Below are 19945 nucleotides of genomic sequence, written 5' to 3'. Positions count from 1 at the left end.
GGATGTCATTCTGCAATACGAAATAGCGCCATCATAAATTATAAAGGCGTTGATTTCCTATAGCAGCGTAGCGGGGTTTTTGTTGATCTAACTAAAAGGTGTGAAATCTTCCTACACAGTTTTATGCAGGGGCGGCGATTTTTTTTTCTCAAATATTTGGGGGGGGGGGGGGACATTTGCTTGGGTTCAGGCGCGTAGCAACTAGCAATCACCGGAAATGGCACTTCTCGGGCTTGAAAATGACCAACCAGATGTACACTTTTGCCTGAGAACCAAGTTTTTCCCAATAGTTTTTTTCATCCATAACCTTTTTCAAGATTGTCACCAGTCACACATCATGTTCGACCTCATCGCATCTCTTGTGGATCATTGCTTTTGTAGGTAATTCTACGTATAAATAATCTCACGCATTATTTTCTATTTAAAGCCACAAAAAAAACTATACCACCAAATATTTGGGGGATATTAGATACTATATCCCCCACCTAAAATATTGGGGAGGCATGTCCCCCCCCCCCCCCCCATGATCGCCGCCCATGGTTTTATGCATAAAGACACTACAAAGCCAGTTAATTGTCCAAGGAAGAGAAAGGTCAGGATATATTTAACATTCACATCAGCCTGATATATCGAGAGATTTACCATTTCATTTTAGTCATCCATAATTTTCACAGTAATGATTTTAACGTAAATGCGGTGGTGCCATAGGTGGAAATTTCAACATGCACCACTAAACGATAGCCTGCAGACTTCCCTACCCCTGGTCCTGCCCCAATTTAACACCTGTGTCGGGTTCAACATTTGGTTACCAGGATTGGTGTCTTTAATTTTTGTGGGGGCAATTTGGGGTTGGATTTTGTCGAAATATAGTCTCCATACATAACATTTTGAAACTATTGTGTTAGTTTGTTAAATGCACTGTCTCAACCAGAGTGGACATTTAGCATTGACGCAGTGGAACATCTATATATTTCCTGGAAGGGCTCTATAGGGCTCCTACCATAACATCGTTTTAATTTTCTTGCAATCGTAACAAAGGTCATGAATGTATACAGCCACCCCCCCCCCCCTCCCCGTCCTCACGTTCAACCCATGAAAGTCTTTATCGACAAACGAACAACCAAGGACCCAAGCAAAAGCTCTATGAATTAATCAGGCGACTGAAATTAATATGCATATGCGCGCCGGCGATATTTAATGTCATATCATATCTTTGATATATACGGCAAATAGAATTATGGGAGGGAGGGGGGGGGGGAGATGGAAATTTGTTGCTATAGTAACAAGTCCAATTAAGAAAACACAACCGTATTATCGAAACCATGCCCAAAAGTCAATTAAAATATCAATTTCGATCGTAACAAAAAATTATACGATGTCATATTTTTTACGGGTATGAGGACTGCTTAATATGATATTGCATTGATTTATTTCTTACCTGGAAAACTATAATTCCCACAAGGGGAAACGTAGATAATATGAACTGTAAGGCCTGTTCTAAGAAGCTGAAGTGTGTGTTCCCGGTTCATTATTTGGGAGCGACTTGTTTTGACCTAATTGTTCAGTGTTTAAAATGTTGAACTATTAGAACTCCCTATAGGGTATCTATAGGCAACAGTGAATCTAGATTAATCGTTAGCAATTATAGAGCGAAATATGTTTACGTGGAAAGACGCCACGATCGTAAACAATACTTTGTTATAGCTCCAACGACGTTACTATTTTACAGGTATCATGTTTCTATAACATTTCACTCTCTTAACTTTAGTTGGAAAACTCATGCACGTAACCGGGTTTGCAATCTGCATAACGCATTTAACATTCTAAATTTATTTATATAATGTAGTTGGCATATTGGTTACATCGTTCCTCCTCCCGTAACACCCCAAAGCCCCACCTCCCCGTCCCAATACCCATCACCACCTCCATATTCCCCATTTTTTCCCGTCCAAAATGCAAAATTTGCATGTTATTGGGGAAGTTAATATAAGAGTAACGAATCTAGCCTTGATTCGTTTAATGAAAGTATAGGCTAATTACCTCTTTTTTGAGTGCGGCAGGACCATCAGGTAAGTGTTGATGGTATAAATGAGGGGTCTTTATACGATCCAGAACACTTCCACGGGAGGACTGAGCCACGTCCTACCAAACCCACCCTTAAATTCGAAGCTGAGAATGCATGAAAGTATAGGCTTGTATAGGCCTATACTATGGACTTTGTTTTTAGAAAAAAGCATCCTGATCGATATTTGTCGGCAAGCTCCGAAAAAATGTAGATAAATTCTCCAAAGTCTGGACTCTGGAAAGAATAACGCCACCCACCGAATAAAAAAGAGTTGATCGCGCCCCACTATTTGTTCGCGCCCCCATACACAGATTACGTCGTTATAAACACTCAACATTAATGAAAGTTACAACATTATTTCTTGTGAGTAGTCATCTGAAAATGAGCCAAGAAAACACAAAACACAACCAGTTGTTTTATTTTAAAAAAAAATGAAAATTATGAATAGTTTGTAAAGCACTCCATTTTTGGGGGTCTACATTGATTCGCGATCTGCTCTCTCAGGATGGTAATGTAAACGACCTTCTATTCGAATTTAGCCCGTTAGTCTGTATAGGCCTAAAGGCTATATATATATATATATATATATATATATATATATATATATATATATATATATATAATGAAAAAACTTCCAGCCTCCACCGGGATGGTATATATATATATATATATATATATATATATATATATATATATATATATATATATATATATATATATAAGCCTATAGGCTATATATACATATAGATCTCATTGCATTGATAATGCTAATAAGTTTACGTATACTTTTTAGGGAGGTCGTTATTCTGTTGAAATACTCGTACTATAAGACAAACACGAAAACCACTGGTGCATGACCGTGTTTTGGTCGTCTTTGTTAAACAATACTTCACGCCGCAAACCTGCGTGTATAGGCTACATACATACAAACTTGACTACAGAGAATTTGTCATTCTACGTAAAGCCCGAAACCTGCTAGTCACGGAGTACAGACACAGCGGCCATATTATGTGCTATAAAGTATAGGATTGGTACCTTGCAGGTTGGTTGGTTATCGTGTTGCTGTTGCTATGCCATAGCTGTCGTTCATGGAGATTTTATTTCAAAGTCAGCCTCATTTATAGGCTAACTATTCGGGTAGTGGTATTATTAGAGATACGATCTTCACGTCTTTGCAAACACCCGTCGTTTCGTCTAGCCACTGAATCCATTCAAAACTTCAACTAAGCTGACACTGTACTTCGTGTGAATTGGGAGAGTATCAAACTGTTGTTTTCATTATATTTACGGCAACCCAAGTAGATAGTCGGTCTTTTGAATACGCCACAGGTATTTTTTTTCAAAGAAACACTCGCATACAGTGGAAATATCCAGGACGAATTGATGCGATTATTTTATCAAGTAAAGGACCTTCGTTGTTAAAATGGCAAGCGACGGTGGAAGTTCAATGGAAAATTTGTTCCAGTTGCATTTTGTGGATTACATAGTGATAGGACTAATGTTACTGCTGTCTATGTGTATTGGAATTTATCAAGCGTTGTTTTCTGGCGGGAAACAAAAAACTACCCATGAATATCTGCTTGGTAACCGACAGCTCGGGGCTTTCCCTGTGGGTATCTCCGTCTTTATAAGCGTTATCAGTGCAGTAACCTTCATAGGGAACCCTGCAGAAGTGTACATCAACGGGCCTACATTTTGGTTGGTTAGTCTTAACGGGTTTGCGGTGGGACTAATCATAACTAGAACATTCATCCCCGTATTTTATCGTTTAAATGTTACCAGCATTTATGAATATTTAGAATTGAGATTTAATAAAGTTGTTCGTATGTCCGCGGTGATAATTAGTGTCATATCCGGATTCATCTACATGAGCTTCGTCATCTACGCACCAGCATTAGCTATTAGCTCCATAACAAACCTTAGTTTGGACCTATCCATTATTGTCATAGGTGCTGTTTGTACATTCTATTCAAGTTTAGGAGGGATCAAAGCCGTCATATGGGCAGATGTATTTCAGGTAAGATTCTATCCTGCATATTATTTTTTTTTTGCGAGGGCCCGGGGGGGGGGGGGGAGGTATAAACGTAAATATGTATACTTAATGTGTATTTATGAGTTTATACACACCCTGTTGTATATGGATACACCACAGGGTACAGAAATTCATTATGAAAGACAGTAGGTATAGATCCATCCATATAAACAAGCAATGAATTCGGTCCTAATGTACAGTGTCTTTGAATTACGTGGACCAAATATATAGGTACCATATAGGTAGGTCTATACAAGGTAGTCACCAGGTGTCTCTAATGTATCTCCAACCACGTGGTCCAATTGTCTGGAATTCGTAAGCTTGACTGACGTCATGAAGGTTGAACTATGTTTTGAAGCTTTATAATTCTGGAAGGAAGCTTTGTAGCTTGCACTAGCATGATGATGCTTCACTTTCTGAGGTAGAAACCTACCGCCGTCCGCAAACAAATGGGCCACGTTAGTAACAAGTGGATGATATATTAAACTATATAACAAAATAAAGAGTAAAGCAAAGATATACGCCAAAAATGACTGCAATGTTTCACAACCTTATTTATCACATTTTCCGGTTTAGTCATCCGTTACAATATCTTCAAGAAAGAACTTTTGAAAACTAATAGTGATTTTAATTTGCTAAAATTTGGGGCCATTAATGATGATCTTGAACGAGCTTGTATAAACGGTGTACGTTCTGTGACTCGACTACATGTAGTCCCTTTAGCCTAACACGATATTCGTGCATCGTCGTTGCTTTACACAGTATTTAGGTATACTTCTTGTACTGCAAAGAATACGATATCGACGAATTACAAACTGTGTCGTGTTATGCAGGAAGCAAGCCCTAAAGGTAGTCTTGAGTGATTATGTCGTTTGGAAAGATAAGGCTTCCTTACTTTACTCTATATTAATACATCATTATCAGTTCGATTGAACTATTGCCTTACTGACCAGGAAGTAGTACTCTAAGTGACTTAAATTTCAGTGTAGCCAAATGAATCACAAATTGTTATTCTCTTATAACACTCAGTAGCTGTAGCCCTCCTCAAATGGGTAATATTGTTCCTTGTTAGTCGCCTCTATGTATTGAATAAACCCATTCAGTTGATTCAATTTATTTATTATAACATGGAGGTAAAAACAGATTATACAGAGAAGGGTCTTTTCCAAAAACTAGACAAAGTTACTGTAACTATTGCAGCATTACCAGTTAATTCCACGAGATAGGAGAAACATCTATACAAAACATGACAAAGACAACCATATCTGCAACTTTTGTGAAGCCTTGGATCATATATAGGATGTCATGCAACGGGTAATGAAACGGTGTTTGCTTCTTTAAACTCTTTCCTTAGCGAATGATCACAATATATCAGCAATTCTCTATAGAATTATGGTTCCCAGCGGCGCTTTCAGCCAGTTTCTTACTTCGGGTAAGGTGACGATAGGGACATGTCCCTCTGCCAAACAATTCTTTTACAGCGAGAGAGGCAGTGTGAGGGGCGGAGGGGGGCATTAGACAGTCTAAAACTTAGCATTCTGTTATACATAATTACCATCCAAGCACCAAAGGATAGCTCTGTGATAACACGGTGAAAGTAACTTGTTTTTTTCAGAGGCCTATACCTATTTGAAAGCCACTTTGAAGTGAACGGTCATCGTTGGCACTGAAATATAGTGTTAGCCATCGATTATAGGCTACTTTAATTTTACACGTGAATGAACATAATCAAGGGCCACTTAATTACTATAGGCTAATTTTACTAGTGCAGTGTATATGTATACTAAACAACAGAGCTCTTTTGCTATCTAATCACAAAGGGAATTTAAGTTGCAATAAGGAAACGGAGTGTAGTAGTACAAACTTGTGTGATAGGCTACAAACAAAAGACTTAAAAACGTAACTAGTGGAGAGTTTCGACTTATTACATGATAAAATCGAAGAAGAATCACAATATTCAGACTTTATACTAATCTGATTAATGATGAATGCAGAAGTATGGTTACTACATTAACCATGCATGTATATAATTAATATCTTTGTTTAAAGAGAAAATGAATTGTTCGGTTTATAGAAGCAATGTTAAAGTAGAGGTTGAAGGTGACATTGTGTTATGTTTGATGTCTAAACTGTTCATATTTTCACTTTATCAATTCACCTCGAGCTTTCCATTTCAGTGACGATAGCTCGTTATGACAACAGTGGCGTATACTTTCGATTCATTTGTTGTTGCATTTTCTGATATAATTATAAACTGGGAAAGAGAGACACAACCCTTTAAAATGAAGAAAAGTAAAAGCAATAAATACGAAAGTTAATAACCGCATATAATTAACGAAACTGTGGATTTAAAAGTATAACTTCCTAACCGAATGACTTTCATTCTTGCATTAAACCTAACCTTCATATTTCGCTTGTATGACAATATCTTTTGTGAAGAACAACTATACCTCAAACTGATATGAAAACGTCTGTCCGTTAGGAGACACTCTATAGTTTAAATATCTAGTTTGAACTGTCCCGGGGAGCAGACATTTTGTAAAGTTGTGACGTCGAAGTAGCACTATAGAATTTGAAATATTTTATTTTCATTTTGTTCTGTTCATATTTTCAAGTTAGAATGTTAACAGTGTTGACAATGAAACCAGCGACATCATCGGGGTCATGTAAAGATGTTCAATATTTTATAGTCAGCATTTGCAAAACCAATCTCCATTACAGAAAACTAAACATTAATTTTAAAATAATCTCCAAATTTATCCCTCATAATGTATGTACAACTTATTAAATACAATATAGCAATTCGGGTGGAACTATAACACTAGAAAACAACAAAACAGAAAAGGCTGTAATCTCAGCTAGTGACCATGTAGAAGTAAAAGCAAAATACACACAAATACAAACAAATACATCAAATACAAACAATAAACACACAAATACACACAATACAATAAAGACAAGACAGAAGGACACAAGAAGAAACTAGAAAAGAAAGAAGAAATTAAGAGAGAAAAAGAGAAGGAAGCAGGCAAGAAGGATAATAAAGACTTAGAAATAGATCGTAAAGACGTAGTCAAAGAATAAAATGTAAAGTCAACTTGCTTCCAGGTATTCGTTGAGAAGTTCATCCTTGAGTATATAACTTGAAAAAGACTTCAAGGGATTAAGCAGATTTAATAGACGGAGAGAGGGACTGCCATATGTTGTAGCAATAAAGTTGTTCACTAGCAATTGTCCATGCTGGCTATCATGCGTTACTTGAAATCAATTCCTATTACGGGTAGTGATGGAGCAATTATCAGCATTATAATGGCTCACAACCTCAGACATAGCATTTGGTAACTTATATTTAAAATGATAGTACATAGAACAAAATTTACAGTAGGAATTGATCTCTTTTAATTATCATAAGGATATTATTGTCTATGTATAGGATGTCAGCAGGATAGCGTCTAGGTTTGCTTGTACCTTAATTAATCCATTTTGTAGGATTTGAAGAGGTCTTACATAAGCCACTTTATATGTATTGTGCATTTCAATTGCAAACCTTAGCCTATAGTAAAAGAGTAATAGATTTGAGTTGCAATGGCTTCAGAAAGAATTCCCCTTATGGGTTGTAAAAATATCAATAAACTGAACCAGGTTTTTACTGAGATCGTTATTGTGGTTCGTCCAAGGAAGCTTATCATCAATTATTAATCTAAACACTTCGTACTGGACGATTTGCAGTTTGTAAAACCATTAAATTGCCAAATCATCACGACAAGAGTGACTCGTATATCTTTGGCATGAAAAATGGTGTAAGTTTGTCTTCCCCAGGAGAAGAGTATATAAGCTCATTACAGTCAAACCAATTAGTTGTCTTAGAGTCTGAGTACCCGTTAATTAGCGGCTGTTTGCAATCAAACAGGAAAACATTAGTATCGTCTGCAAAACTGGAAATCATAAATGATATGATATTAATTGTAAGAAATTACCCGGGAACCTCTTTTCAATACCACCCTTCAGAAGTTTGTTAAAGCACGATAACAAACTTATGGGCCTGTAAATTCTCGGAGTGTGTAGAGTCACCCTTCTTTAGTAAATGGATACTTTGGCAACCTTTAGCCAAATTCTAAAATTAACCTAAAATCTACTTTGAAATACATTATTGAAGATATGAACAAGGGCGGGAACGACTGCAAGGCATGCGGAATTTATAAGCTTATATAGAAGGTATTCCATCCAAACCCGCAGCTTTGTTAGGCTTAAAGGCATTGCAGACTCGCCCCAAACAGCGTGTCACCCTCTGAAAAAGTTAACTTTCCGTTGCTTGAAAGTGAAGTTCTTGTCGCAAAAAATGCAGACAGTAATGAAATGTGATACCTTGTTATCTTTACTGGACCTGAGATGTCCATCACTGCTATGTACACTGTGTTGTGGGTATTGACCATACATGTATTGGCTGTACACTAGTGTCTAATTACCGATGGTAGCAAGCTGTGTGTGTATTTTCTGGGATCGATGGTGGTATCTAACACTTCCGTTACACCTAATTCAAAACTAGGTCAGATGACCGGCATCAGACGTTTCTTTGTGCGCGAGTCTTCACTCCCTTTAAGTGTATTGACTCGCTTATAGATTTCATTTGCAAAGACAGGTGAAAAGAAAATAGTTCGCGGAAGCGGAAGTTCCCAAGTAATTCAAAGGACTAAGGACGAAATGAGAAAACCAAGGAAACATAGACAATTGAAGCACAGGTGGTGTGATTATTTCATATTCAGACTTGACCAAGTCCTTTAGTCTTTGTGTGTGAATGAACAGTAAATCTACGATATCTCCAAGAGTACCTTGAAGTGGAATAATAGTTTTTCTTATATATGTTTATGGCAATTGCTCATCAAAGATATCTTCTTATCACTTAGACCAATAACAATGGTTAGAGGTGTGTCTCCTTTACGTCAAGAATCATGAAACTGTAGGTCCATAAGGTATAGTTTCAAGGCTGAATCTGTTTCGATTCGGGCTTAAAGAAGATACCATGATAGCTGGGCTCGCTAACAAGCAGACTTAAATATAACAACAAAGAATATTTGATGTTTGCAAATCATAAAAAAAATCCTTTCTAAATCTTGAAGAAAAAGTCCGATTTAAGACTTGTTCGTTATAGACCAGTATTTGAGCTTGAAAACATTTAGAAGCATAAATTTGTTGTTGTTCTTTGAGACCGAACCAAAGCTCAAGTATTTGCCAGCGCCAGTTATTATGAGAGCTATACCCTCAACCAGTCACAAATTCACATTGAAGGGCCTCAACATCCCAACAAGGTCCTGTGTTCTCCTGTAGTCTAAATAGACTACCTACTCAGTTAAAATGTTTTAGTAAATACGTCAAAGCACGAGCGATAACATTGTCTTTGCTTCCCGTATTAATTCCATATATTACGATCAGAGAGCTGCTTTACATACAGGACATATATCACCTTTAAGAATATCAGCTCCCTGATTGGCTACCGCCGATCGACGACTTGCGACGGGCTATGACGTTATATGTCGTTGTTGTTAATGAATCGCAAATGACATCAAGTACTAAGCAAACTTTCATTACTTTCTTCTAAGTTGTGAAACCACACCTAACGTGTGCACCTGATTAAACTGATAAGTCAGAAGTATGACGTCACTAGTACATATCAATTATTTGAGGTAAAAACTCATCAGATAGAACCTGGTAAACCACATGAAAGCTGCTAATATGAAAGGTCGACATAAAATGAGGGGAAATTCTTAAAAAGAAACCAACAACAGGTGTATTAGGCAACTGGTAGGGTGAATATGTATCCCATTATACATATGTGGCACCACTGCATATACCTTCAACTCGGTTGAACGCATAAGTGGTTCACTTCACATATGATTAATCACAAAAGGAGGCCATCTTCTGCGTAAACTTGATCGTTTTCTGTTTGTTGTGACACTATTGAATTCTTTTATATAGGACAGTTAACAATAAGCTGTATTAGTCATTCTGAATCCAACAATATAGCCTATCGTATAGCCTATCGTAGAGCTGCCTATAGGCAGCTCACTTGATCTGTACTTTATACATGTAACCGTGGTCTATGTGTGGTCACATCACGTATTAAAAGGTTCAAAGAAACGCTCAACAGTTCAAAAAACTTGTTTCCGGGTTCGTTAATCATAACAAAACGTGACAAACAGAAATCGACGTTTGCTAAAACCGTGCAATAGGCTAAACGCCTAACACAGCAAAAAACATTTGCCTTAGTACTAGGCAGAAAAAAAATTGCCATCATAAATCTCCTTCATGTGGATGTTACTGGTATAGAAGACTCCTTCATAAGCCTAGGAAAATCCCTATTCATGTGGGAGACAAGTCTTTTTAATATTCCTTCAAATTATGAACAAGTTTGTCCAGACCTATAGCGGCTTGCCGACCAGACGATTTATTGTCTGCTCCGTATGACGTATCATCATCAAGATCATAAGATTGCTGTCACGATGTAAGGAGACTGAGAGTGACATGAGTAGTTGGGTTTCCATCTTGGGTGACTGGTCTTAAAAGGGCATAGCTGCATGGTATTAACGCACTGTAGAAGGATTAGTATACTCTCAATCGTTTTGCACATCTTTGACCTCTGATGGACTTTCGCAATGGAATATAGTGTTCTTTCAGTCACAAGGAACGCAAGTACATAATTATCAAGAGTCAGATGAATTTGAGTTTTACAATATTGGGAAACCTTAACGTGTTTAGGGTTCACACGTTTGGGAAGAGAATGTTATATTGGGCTATAACTGATATGCGATCATGTCAAAGGTTAAAACAGACCATGCATATTCGTCTTCTTCGACAGTACAAGGAACGGCATCCTTTGTAGGTCCCCGTGAAGAAATGAACAGAAAAACATTAGGAAAGTAGAAACTTGGTACGCTAACAGATGGCACTATGATGTCACAATGTACCTAATAGCACCAATCTGGATGCGAATCGTAAAATAACTCTTTGCGGGGTTTTTCATGGTACAGGCATGTCTTCTTCTAGTTGATAATTTCGAAAACTATCTTGGATTTCGATGATGAGTTTTGGTCTGCCCAGCAACTTTTTGTCAAGGGGCACACATACTTAACCAACAATCATGATTGATGTTTCAATATTTACCACTAGTAACGAACAACCATACCAATCAGTTGGTTTAGTATATATATATATATACATCGACAAGTCTGCCAAACTGATCAATTGACGACTCCTGTAAGCTATCAACGTTCAGTCATTTATAAAAGATTGAAGTTCATCTTCTTAAACTAATTTACAACTTTGTCGCACATGACACATTTGGCTTCAGTCTACTATTTCCAACATAGTAACGACTACACTTTTGACACAAGAAGCCAAAATTTATGCGTCACTGCAAAACTGGTCATATTGCTAGCGTTAACTCCAATTCACCACAGCAAAGACTGTGGCCGTGACAGCGATATTCACTGAGCACCCACACGTACGAGATATTAATATTTAGCTGTATATTATTCGTTTATTCGTAGTCTTACCCAAACTTGTTTTTTTTTTTTTCGATTTCAACAGGCTATGGTCATGGTCTTGGGCTTAATCGTCGTCCTCATTACTGGTACCGTTCAGGTCGGAGGCGTCGGCAATATCATCGACTTACTGGAAAAAGGAAATCGGGATCAGTTCTTTGATGTCGGTATCGACCCTACCATACGTCATAGTGTCTGGGCAATCATGATTGGTGGCGTATTTCAAGCAGTGTACACGTCAGGTGTTAATCAGCTGGTAGTACAGCGAAACCTCAGCTGTAAGTCAGAACAGGGGGCGACCTTTTCGGCCTGGATTGGAGTGATAGGAGTCTCATTGACGAGGCTGCTAGCGAGTGCCTGTGGAGTCGTCATGTTTGCTTACTACGTCGATTGTGATCCGGTAGATGCTGGACGGATCATGACACGTGACCAGATCATGCCCTTGTTCATCGTTGATTTGTTTGGACACATCAGAGGTCTTTCTGGTCTTATACTCTCGGCCATATTCAGTGCTTCCTTGAGCACGGTATCCTCTGGGGTCAATGCAGTGTCCGCTAACATCTCCGAGGACTTCATCAAACCGCATTTTAAGTACAGCGAAGCATGCATTACCCTCATCACCAAATTGATCGCCGCAGTTTGCGGAGTTATTGCGACATCCTTGGCTTACGTTGCACCACTATTTGGCAGTAATATTCTAGAAGCCGCTCTTGCTTTCGTCGGCGTACTCAGCGGTCCTCTCCTTGGTGTCTTTTCTCTGGGAATGTTCCTCCCGCATTGCAATTCTACCGGTGCCATGAGTGGGTTGGTGTCCGGTGCTGTTCTTGGCTATTTCTTCCTTGTTTCCTCCTTCTTACTACCACTTCCCCTCACAGATCAACTGGGATATCTGAACTACAACTGCAGCGATGTGATGTCAAACTTTACAATGCTGGAAACAACGACCTCTTACGTAACTACTCCAGTCTTGAACGACGATTATGATTTACCAATGTGGTTTCTCCAGTTATGCAACGTATCGTACATGTACTATGGATGTTTTACTTGTATACTGACCATTGTAGTAGGTATGATCGTCAGCTTGCTGACAGGACCAATGGACCCCGCGTCCCTTAACCGTGACTTATTCTGTCCCCTAGTCGATGCATTTTTCTGCTGCCTACCCAAAACCTGTACAAAAAGATGCTGTTCATCTGTCGGTAAAAACTACGAAGCGAAGGTTGCCGGTTACGTCAATGACGCATACGAAGTTGAAGCCAACGGTCACGTAACGCTTCCGACGCCAGCTTCGGAACTCTTCGTCAACGAACAAACATCGGAAACACGACTTTAATAAAGCAGTGAGGGAAGATGCAGAAGTTCTGCAGCTTAAAGTCAAAAGTACTCAAAAAGTACGTAGGCTCCTATATAAACTATAATTCTTACATGAAGAATCAAGCATGCGCTGAGGTTCCGTTTGACAGGACAGGAAGAAACGTTATTGATAACATCATATTAGTTGCATAATTATGTGAGAGTTTGCCAAACGAAACTTAAGTTACGGTGTCGGTGATTGGAACTCCGTTGGAGTGACAGATCTAACATGGGCAGCGTTATCAGAAAACTTGTTTGAACAGTTTAACATTTATAACAAGTAATGACCATCTTGTTCAAACGCAATTTTACCTGACCCATGCTTTTCACTCTTATTGGGCGCGTAGTTACATATCGAAGAGTCAATTGCAAGTGTGGTGATGTGAAATTTCATTTTCAAAACAGAATTGAGCAAATGGTTTGTACAAATCGTGTCTTTAATCGTTCGATACTCACTCAGAAATCAACTATTAGTCCAATACCATATAAACGTGTTACTTATGAGTTTACATAATTAGTAAACCACTGTCCTTTAGCCGGTGCTGCCGTCTAAGAAAATATTTATCACTTACTGGCTAAATGCGAGCCTATCTAGAATTTCCTAAGATGTGGTTACCAAGATTTTGTGTCTGAATCACGATAATAACGCAAATACAGCTTTATTTAGCGTAGATCATGCAGCCACGATAACCTCGTGGCCAAAATAGGGTTTGAAAGTTTGAGATGGGCTAAGTCGGATTGGGTCTCTGAGCGAGCAACCGTCTTCGCGTACAGCTGTGTTCCAGGTCCCATGCAGGTGTAAATGAGTCTATGAACAGCAAATTATCACTGGATCGGGGAAAGTATAACTTTGAACCCCCTCACTCAAAAGGATTGTCACCACAATCACTAAAATCATCGCACATGTGTACCATCTTGTCAGATATTGCCAGATCAGTAAGTGTTTGTGGTTCACAGTGACTTTGTTTGGAGAGATATAACATAACGGCATTTGAGAAGGCTTGAGAAATCCGAGACGTCCAACTGTCACCATTACAAAAATAATATGGTTTTACAATGAAGACTTGCGTCTTGAAAACATGTAGTCGAATTACCACCAAGTGTAGCTTTATTTCCCTTGTAATCTGGACTGTGCCAAGGTCTGTTTGTAAACGGACCTGGTGATGAGGGTATATGTTGGACCATGGAGCTATAAACAGACTGAACTTACTGAAGTGCAACACCAGATGCGTAGTAATTTGACATTTCTGAAAGAGACTGTTTCTAAGGAATATTCGTACGAGGATTATTTTCCCTAGAATCGGATGATACGTACCTTTCATATGGCCCACATTTGTATAAGTTTTCTTTTGTATTTAACGTTTCTCGTACATTGCGAATTATTTCTTAATGTTTGATATTTTATGTTTCGGCCAATGTTTAGAAGGAACGTTCTCTCCAATATGCTACTGTGGCGACAAACCAATTCCACGACGAACACAACTTATTATGAATAATGCAGCGCCTATTCCTGTGTTTATGTAATCAAGGGGATGTGAATTATATCTACGTCAGATATATGATGGCCATTAATTTATAATGGTCACTCGTCTTATCAATTTTACGATTTTAAAACATTAAAAATGTGTTTCCTCTCAATCTTAACAGTATTGTTTAACCTAATAGTGTTCAAGTTACTGCATAGGCATATACTTTGAAACGTTCGAATTTTTCTGGAACATAGTTTTGATAAATTTTAGCCATTAAATTACACGCTAAAATAAACCCAAGTACTCCAGACCTAGTAGTTAAATGTGCTTTTCCAGGTTTGGATTAAGTTTTTTATGATTACTTGATGTAAATATTTGGTGTATAGAATAAATAAATAATATTTGGATGGAAAGTATATTTATAAAGCAGATATGTACAAAAACTATTGTAAATTATTTTCATTGTTAGAATTATATCAAGGACTTAATTAACAAAATGGCTAAAAGAAGGTTATTAATTTCATATTTCTTATACTGCGATACTTCCGAAGACAAATCAAGACTACGGAAAGATAAATGTTCATTTAAAACTTAATAGATCAAAGTTAATATGTGAACCAATCACAGATAAATGCGTTGTTTAAAGAATTTATCATTTTGTGTCGTGGTAAAGGTAGTCTATACACCGTTTCTTCTTAAGAATGTATGTTCTGAGACTAATCACGTTAGGCTGTTGTAGCCTAGCTAAATTTGTCTTCAGCTGTCCATTTTTTTGTGTGCAGAACACAGTGCGTTCATCACGGTGTTTACAAAACGTAAAAGTGCAAAAAGATTTGTTTTTCTGTTGCACATTGTTTCTGCGTCTCGTAGGTCATGGGTGAAAGTTTTTCATAAGTTTACGATTTTATAAATGTTTTGATAAAGATATTTAAACACAATTAGATTATTGCCTCTCAGATTTCCTTCTCCACGGGTTAAATTGGCTCATATGTTCTATTGGTAGTAAGATCGGTGTCTTTTGTCGGTTGTGTTTTATACCGCGGTGTCTCCCCGGTTACCCAGTGTGGGTCAATCACAGTTGTTTGCCCCGGAGACACCACGTGACAACAGAGTCACAACCACTATACAAATGACATTTTTCAGACTGATGTATATTTACATTCATGAATTATGACACACTTCCACTGTGCCTGTTATAGTTCGACACTGCCGTAGAAAATACAGTGATACAGTATAGGAATAGATTCTAGCGCAATATTAGAAATAGACATATTTGCAGAAACAGAATATATATATATATATAGATATATATATATATATATATATATATATATATATATATATATATTCATTTGCCATTGACGTTTCCCTTCATTTCAATAACAAAAGTCTGTTCAAAGTATCTCTTTCGAGATCCGGCTTTAGTTATGCGAAGTATAGTCTAAACTGTTTACCTCATCTATATTCGGCTGTTATTTATGATTCTGTGACATGTTTTACTTTGTTCATCACTTACTTTTGGTGGAAAAAAGTGTAAAATTTCGTTCTGCACAGAACCACAAATTTCCAATGTGCAATTACGTATCACCATGTAAGTGCCTAACCTTTGTTGACAGAAAGTATTGATGTTGTAGATCTGTACAATGGAGAATTGACCAGGAATTAATGGCGAGTGAATTTTGTGTTTTGGGGAGTAGAATTTTAGTCATTAGAATATATTTTTATTACTCCATTACACTGCCTAAATCAAAGCGATCTTTTACGCAATGAAAATCTAAGGTTCAAAGAACATCTATCTTCCAAAAAATCCTAGCAGCAATAACAGCAAACATGTCTCAAAACTCCTTAAATTGTTGTATATTTTGCGAATTATGACTGGTGGCATGTAGGAAAATGCCTTGAGAAATAATTTAGGATATGTTTTGCCATCTTAAGTTTATTGGTATTCTGACTGGTATTCTGAATATATTCATTTATATAGCGCAACTATATGCAAATGCATTTCTATGCGCTTTACAACCACAATATTACCCCGGTCAACGATAACTTTGTCAAACATCGAGACAATCCCTCCACATGCCAGCAGCTAAACAGCGCACAGCTGACAATTTATCTCAAATGTCCCCATTGTATACACCTGGGTGAAGAGAGGCAATGGAGATAAAGTGTCTTGCTCAAGGACACAACGTCATGATCTGGCCAGGACTCGAACCTGCAATCATTAGATCACAAGTCCACGTTGTTGTGTTAACGAACCCAATTTTACCCCCGTATGCTGAAACTAGTGATAGAGACTCTTGAGTTCAACAGCCGATCCAGACACAGCTTGTGAACTCACTGCCAAACTAAGACCGTTTTTTCACAATTAATTCACATTGAGATTGGTCATAGTCAAAACCTAAGTAGGCGACTGTTAAGTTTCATAAACGGCGCCTGGTCATTTTCCCCAACGTAACTACATCCAAACATCAAGTTTTTATTTGGCAGTGAATCTTGACAATTGTGAAATACGACGGAAAACTTCCAATAGCACCGCTGTAATTACAAAGGGTACACCTTTTTGCACGCAATGTAGGCAAAATATGCGTCGAAGCGACACACGCTGAAGCCTACGGAACTTTGTCCGCGAGTTGTGATTCGATTCTACGAATGCCCTTAAGCCTATTTCCAATTACCAGCAGCCCCTATTATTATGAGGCGTTACGCACGTGTCATTAACTAGGCTGGTCGGTGGGAGATCATACGGTAGATTATGAAACTGAGTTTCCACAATTTGGCCTCTGGTGACTCCAAATGACCTTTGACCTCCATCAAAGACAATAGCTTCTTATTCTGAACGTGTCAAAACTACATACTCGAGACTCGTCGAAGCTTCCCTTCTTGAGTAATCGTGTTTACAAGGTTTTCACATTTTGACCCCTAATGACCCCAAAGGACCTTTAACCTCTACCAAAAATTATAGCCTTCTTCTCATAAATGTGGTTCTCTTACATACGAAATACGAGACTGATCCAAGCTTTCCTTCTTGAGATATCTTGTTTACAAGGTTTTCACAATTTGACCCCTGGTGACCCAAAATGAACCTTGACCTATAAAAACAATAGGCTTCTTCTACTCAATGTGATACACCTACTCACTAAATACGAGATTAGTCCAAGCTTCCCATATTGATATATCGTGTTTACAAGTAAGGCGTCACACACACACACACACTCTCTCATCCGCCTACATGACTGCATAGGTTACGATGTTCATCGAAACCAAAAATGAATATATCTCCTCCACAATCGATTATGTTGAGAGAAAACAATAAAATCAGTTCTTGCATACAGTGTATACATACAACGTGGGTTGAAGCTGTAATGCAACAAACAAACTTAGTACCGGTTGTTTTATTTAAAGATATTTACGCACATGCGTTAAGGGTACGTTGCAGGCACAGGAAAATGTTAACCTGCTTTGTGACCTATCATCAAGGCTATACATGTGGATAGAATGGACAAGCTTTGGTCATTTCTTGTCAAGTATTGTTAGCTACAAGTATACGGTTTTGCCCTAACCTGGTCATAATCTGGCTTCACTATTCCTCTAGCTGATTGGAATACTTGAAGAAAGAAAACAAAAAACTCGAAATCATCAGGAATGAGAACATTTGAAGATATACCTAGAAGACAAAACAAATATCATTCACCCCTGGAGAAAAATTATCACGTCGTGAGACGTGATCATTCAACTCCCACTGAGATATTCGTTGCAACTGTAGGTCAAAGGTCACATTAGGATAAAAAAGACATTACATCATCAACTATGCAGAGTTGGATCCAACAGAAACTTTACTCAACCTCAGCTTGATTTGAACAGCTATCTAGGTTATGACATGACTTAAAGGAGAAATAAACCCTATAGTGTTTTGCAGTTACCTCGTAGTAGAGACTCATTTCTGTCATTAACTGTGAAATGACTATATAGTCAAAACTACCTTACCCCGAATTTCCAGGAACTTTCTAATTATTTGTTCACACCTATTTTGTTAGCGGCCATTATGTTTATTTCAATAACGAGGGCGTTTCGAAAATGACGTCAGCGAGCCACATCGTACAAAGGTCACAAGAGCACCAGGATTGCCCCTCCGTCGCAGAATTGTTACTAGTGTTGGCAGTACTAGCATTAGAGTAACTGCCAGTTTCGGCAACGAATGCGATCTGTTAAGCAAGCGCTAGGTCTCGTCTCAGTTCCTCCACTGTGCAGGCTCGAATTGATAGCGGTCAAGTCCAAATACATCCATGTTCATTTTTCTTCCAAAAAAATTCCAGAGTCCGGAAAGTGAATCGAAAGAATAAATTAATTAAATATTGCCCTTGTCATCGTGGACGGCGCGTAGGAAATGTTGGGCTCAAACGTTTCAATGTGTTGAAATGCGATATGTGGCTCGTTTAAGTCACAAAATAAGCGGGGAACTGTCGGAATACAAACAAACTGGCGAATGCCATGCGTGACAAATAAGTCGATTTATAACTTGCAGGTTGAAAGATATATTTTCAAGCATTCGTGTTGCTTCTGTCGAAAAGAGCGTACTGCCAAACGGTATTCTCTAAGCAGAAAAAGCTAGCGTTTATACCTTAATTTCATTCGCTCTTACCTCCTGCAGGATAATACCTGCGAGGGCGCTGTCCGCCCAGTATATATGGAACGACTTATCTGGCGCCGAATCTACCGCGTATGAAGCGTTGGCGTGCAGGACACGCGTAATTTTATCACGGAAATTCAATGTAATTTTGTATGTTTTACCCTTCTCACCCGGGTCCTCTCCCCACGCCTTGGGAAGAGTTGGAATGTCGTGCACAACCCACTCGAATATGTACTGCAATGATTTTACGCGCAGGCTTCGCCACACGGTAATTTCGACAACACTAAGCATTGATCTGTCCCCATTTCCCCCCATGTCTGAGCCCCTCACCTCATTTCAAACCGATGTCTGAGTACCTACACACTGTTTACCGTTCATATACCTATGTTGGAGAGATACTCATATATACATACAACGTACTATTATATATCAATTAAGATGGCTTTCATCTATATGCACGTTGCAGCTTCAACCATCCGCAGCATGCCTTTATCAAACGCTACAGGAAATAGTACATGGTTTGTATACCAAGGTATCATAGATATTTCTTGACAATTTAATGCCTTTATCAGTGACTCATTTTATTGACGCAGTTATGGTTGGTTATGATTGATGTGTCCCTGTTGTTATTATTGCTCCCTTTGGAAACCCTCGGAAAGACGGTTCATGACCCGCCCGCCTCCTAACAGAACAGTTCCTTCAATAGTTGCGTATCTCCGCACCTTGGTCAAATGAATGGATACATCTTTCTCATCTTGGTCAGAAACAGCGGTATTTAATCTTCACTCTCGATCGCTTCGGAAGAAATTTGGAAAGAATTCCGCCCAAATCTGCTATGGTTAACAGTGATGTGCGTACTGA

The 19945-nt window shown here is 38.3% G+C and overlaps 1 protein-coding gene across 1 annotated transcript; it reads left to right on the top strand.

The window, feature by feature from the left end:
* The first annotated feature begins 2866 nt into the window (after window positions 1-2866).
* Window positions 2867-15395, top strand: LOC139966131 (sodium-coupled monocarboxylate transporter 2-like). The gene is made up of 2 exons (XM_071968850.1): window positions 2867-4082; window positions 11682-15395. Exons 1-2 carry the CDS (start codon window positions 3489-3491, stop codon window positions 12966-12968), a joined length of 1881 nt encoding a protein of 626 aa, XP_071824951.1. The 5' UTR covers window positions 2867-3488; the 3' UTR covers window positions 12969-15395.
* The last annotated feature ends 4550 nt before the right edge of the window (window positions 15396-19945 follow it).

This window comes from Apostichopus japonicus, chromosome 4, assembly GCF_037975245.1.
Source record: "Apostichopus japonicus isolate 1M-3 chromosome 4, ASM3797524v1, whole genome shotgun sequence".
Classification (NCBI taxonomy): domain Eukaryota; kingdom Metazoa; phylum Echinodermata; class Holothuroidea; order Aspidochirotida; family Stichopodidae; genus Apostichopus; species Apostichopus japonicus.
The sequence above is the reverse complement of the archived record's forward strand: the minus strand, read 5'-3'. Positions and strand labels throughout refer to the sequence as shown.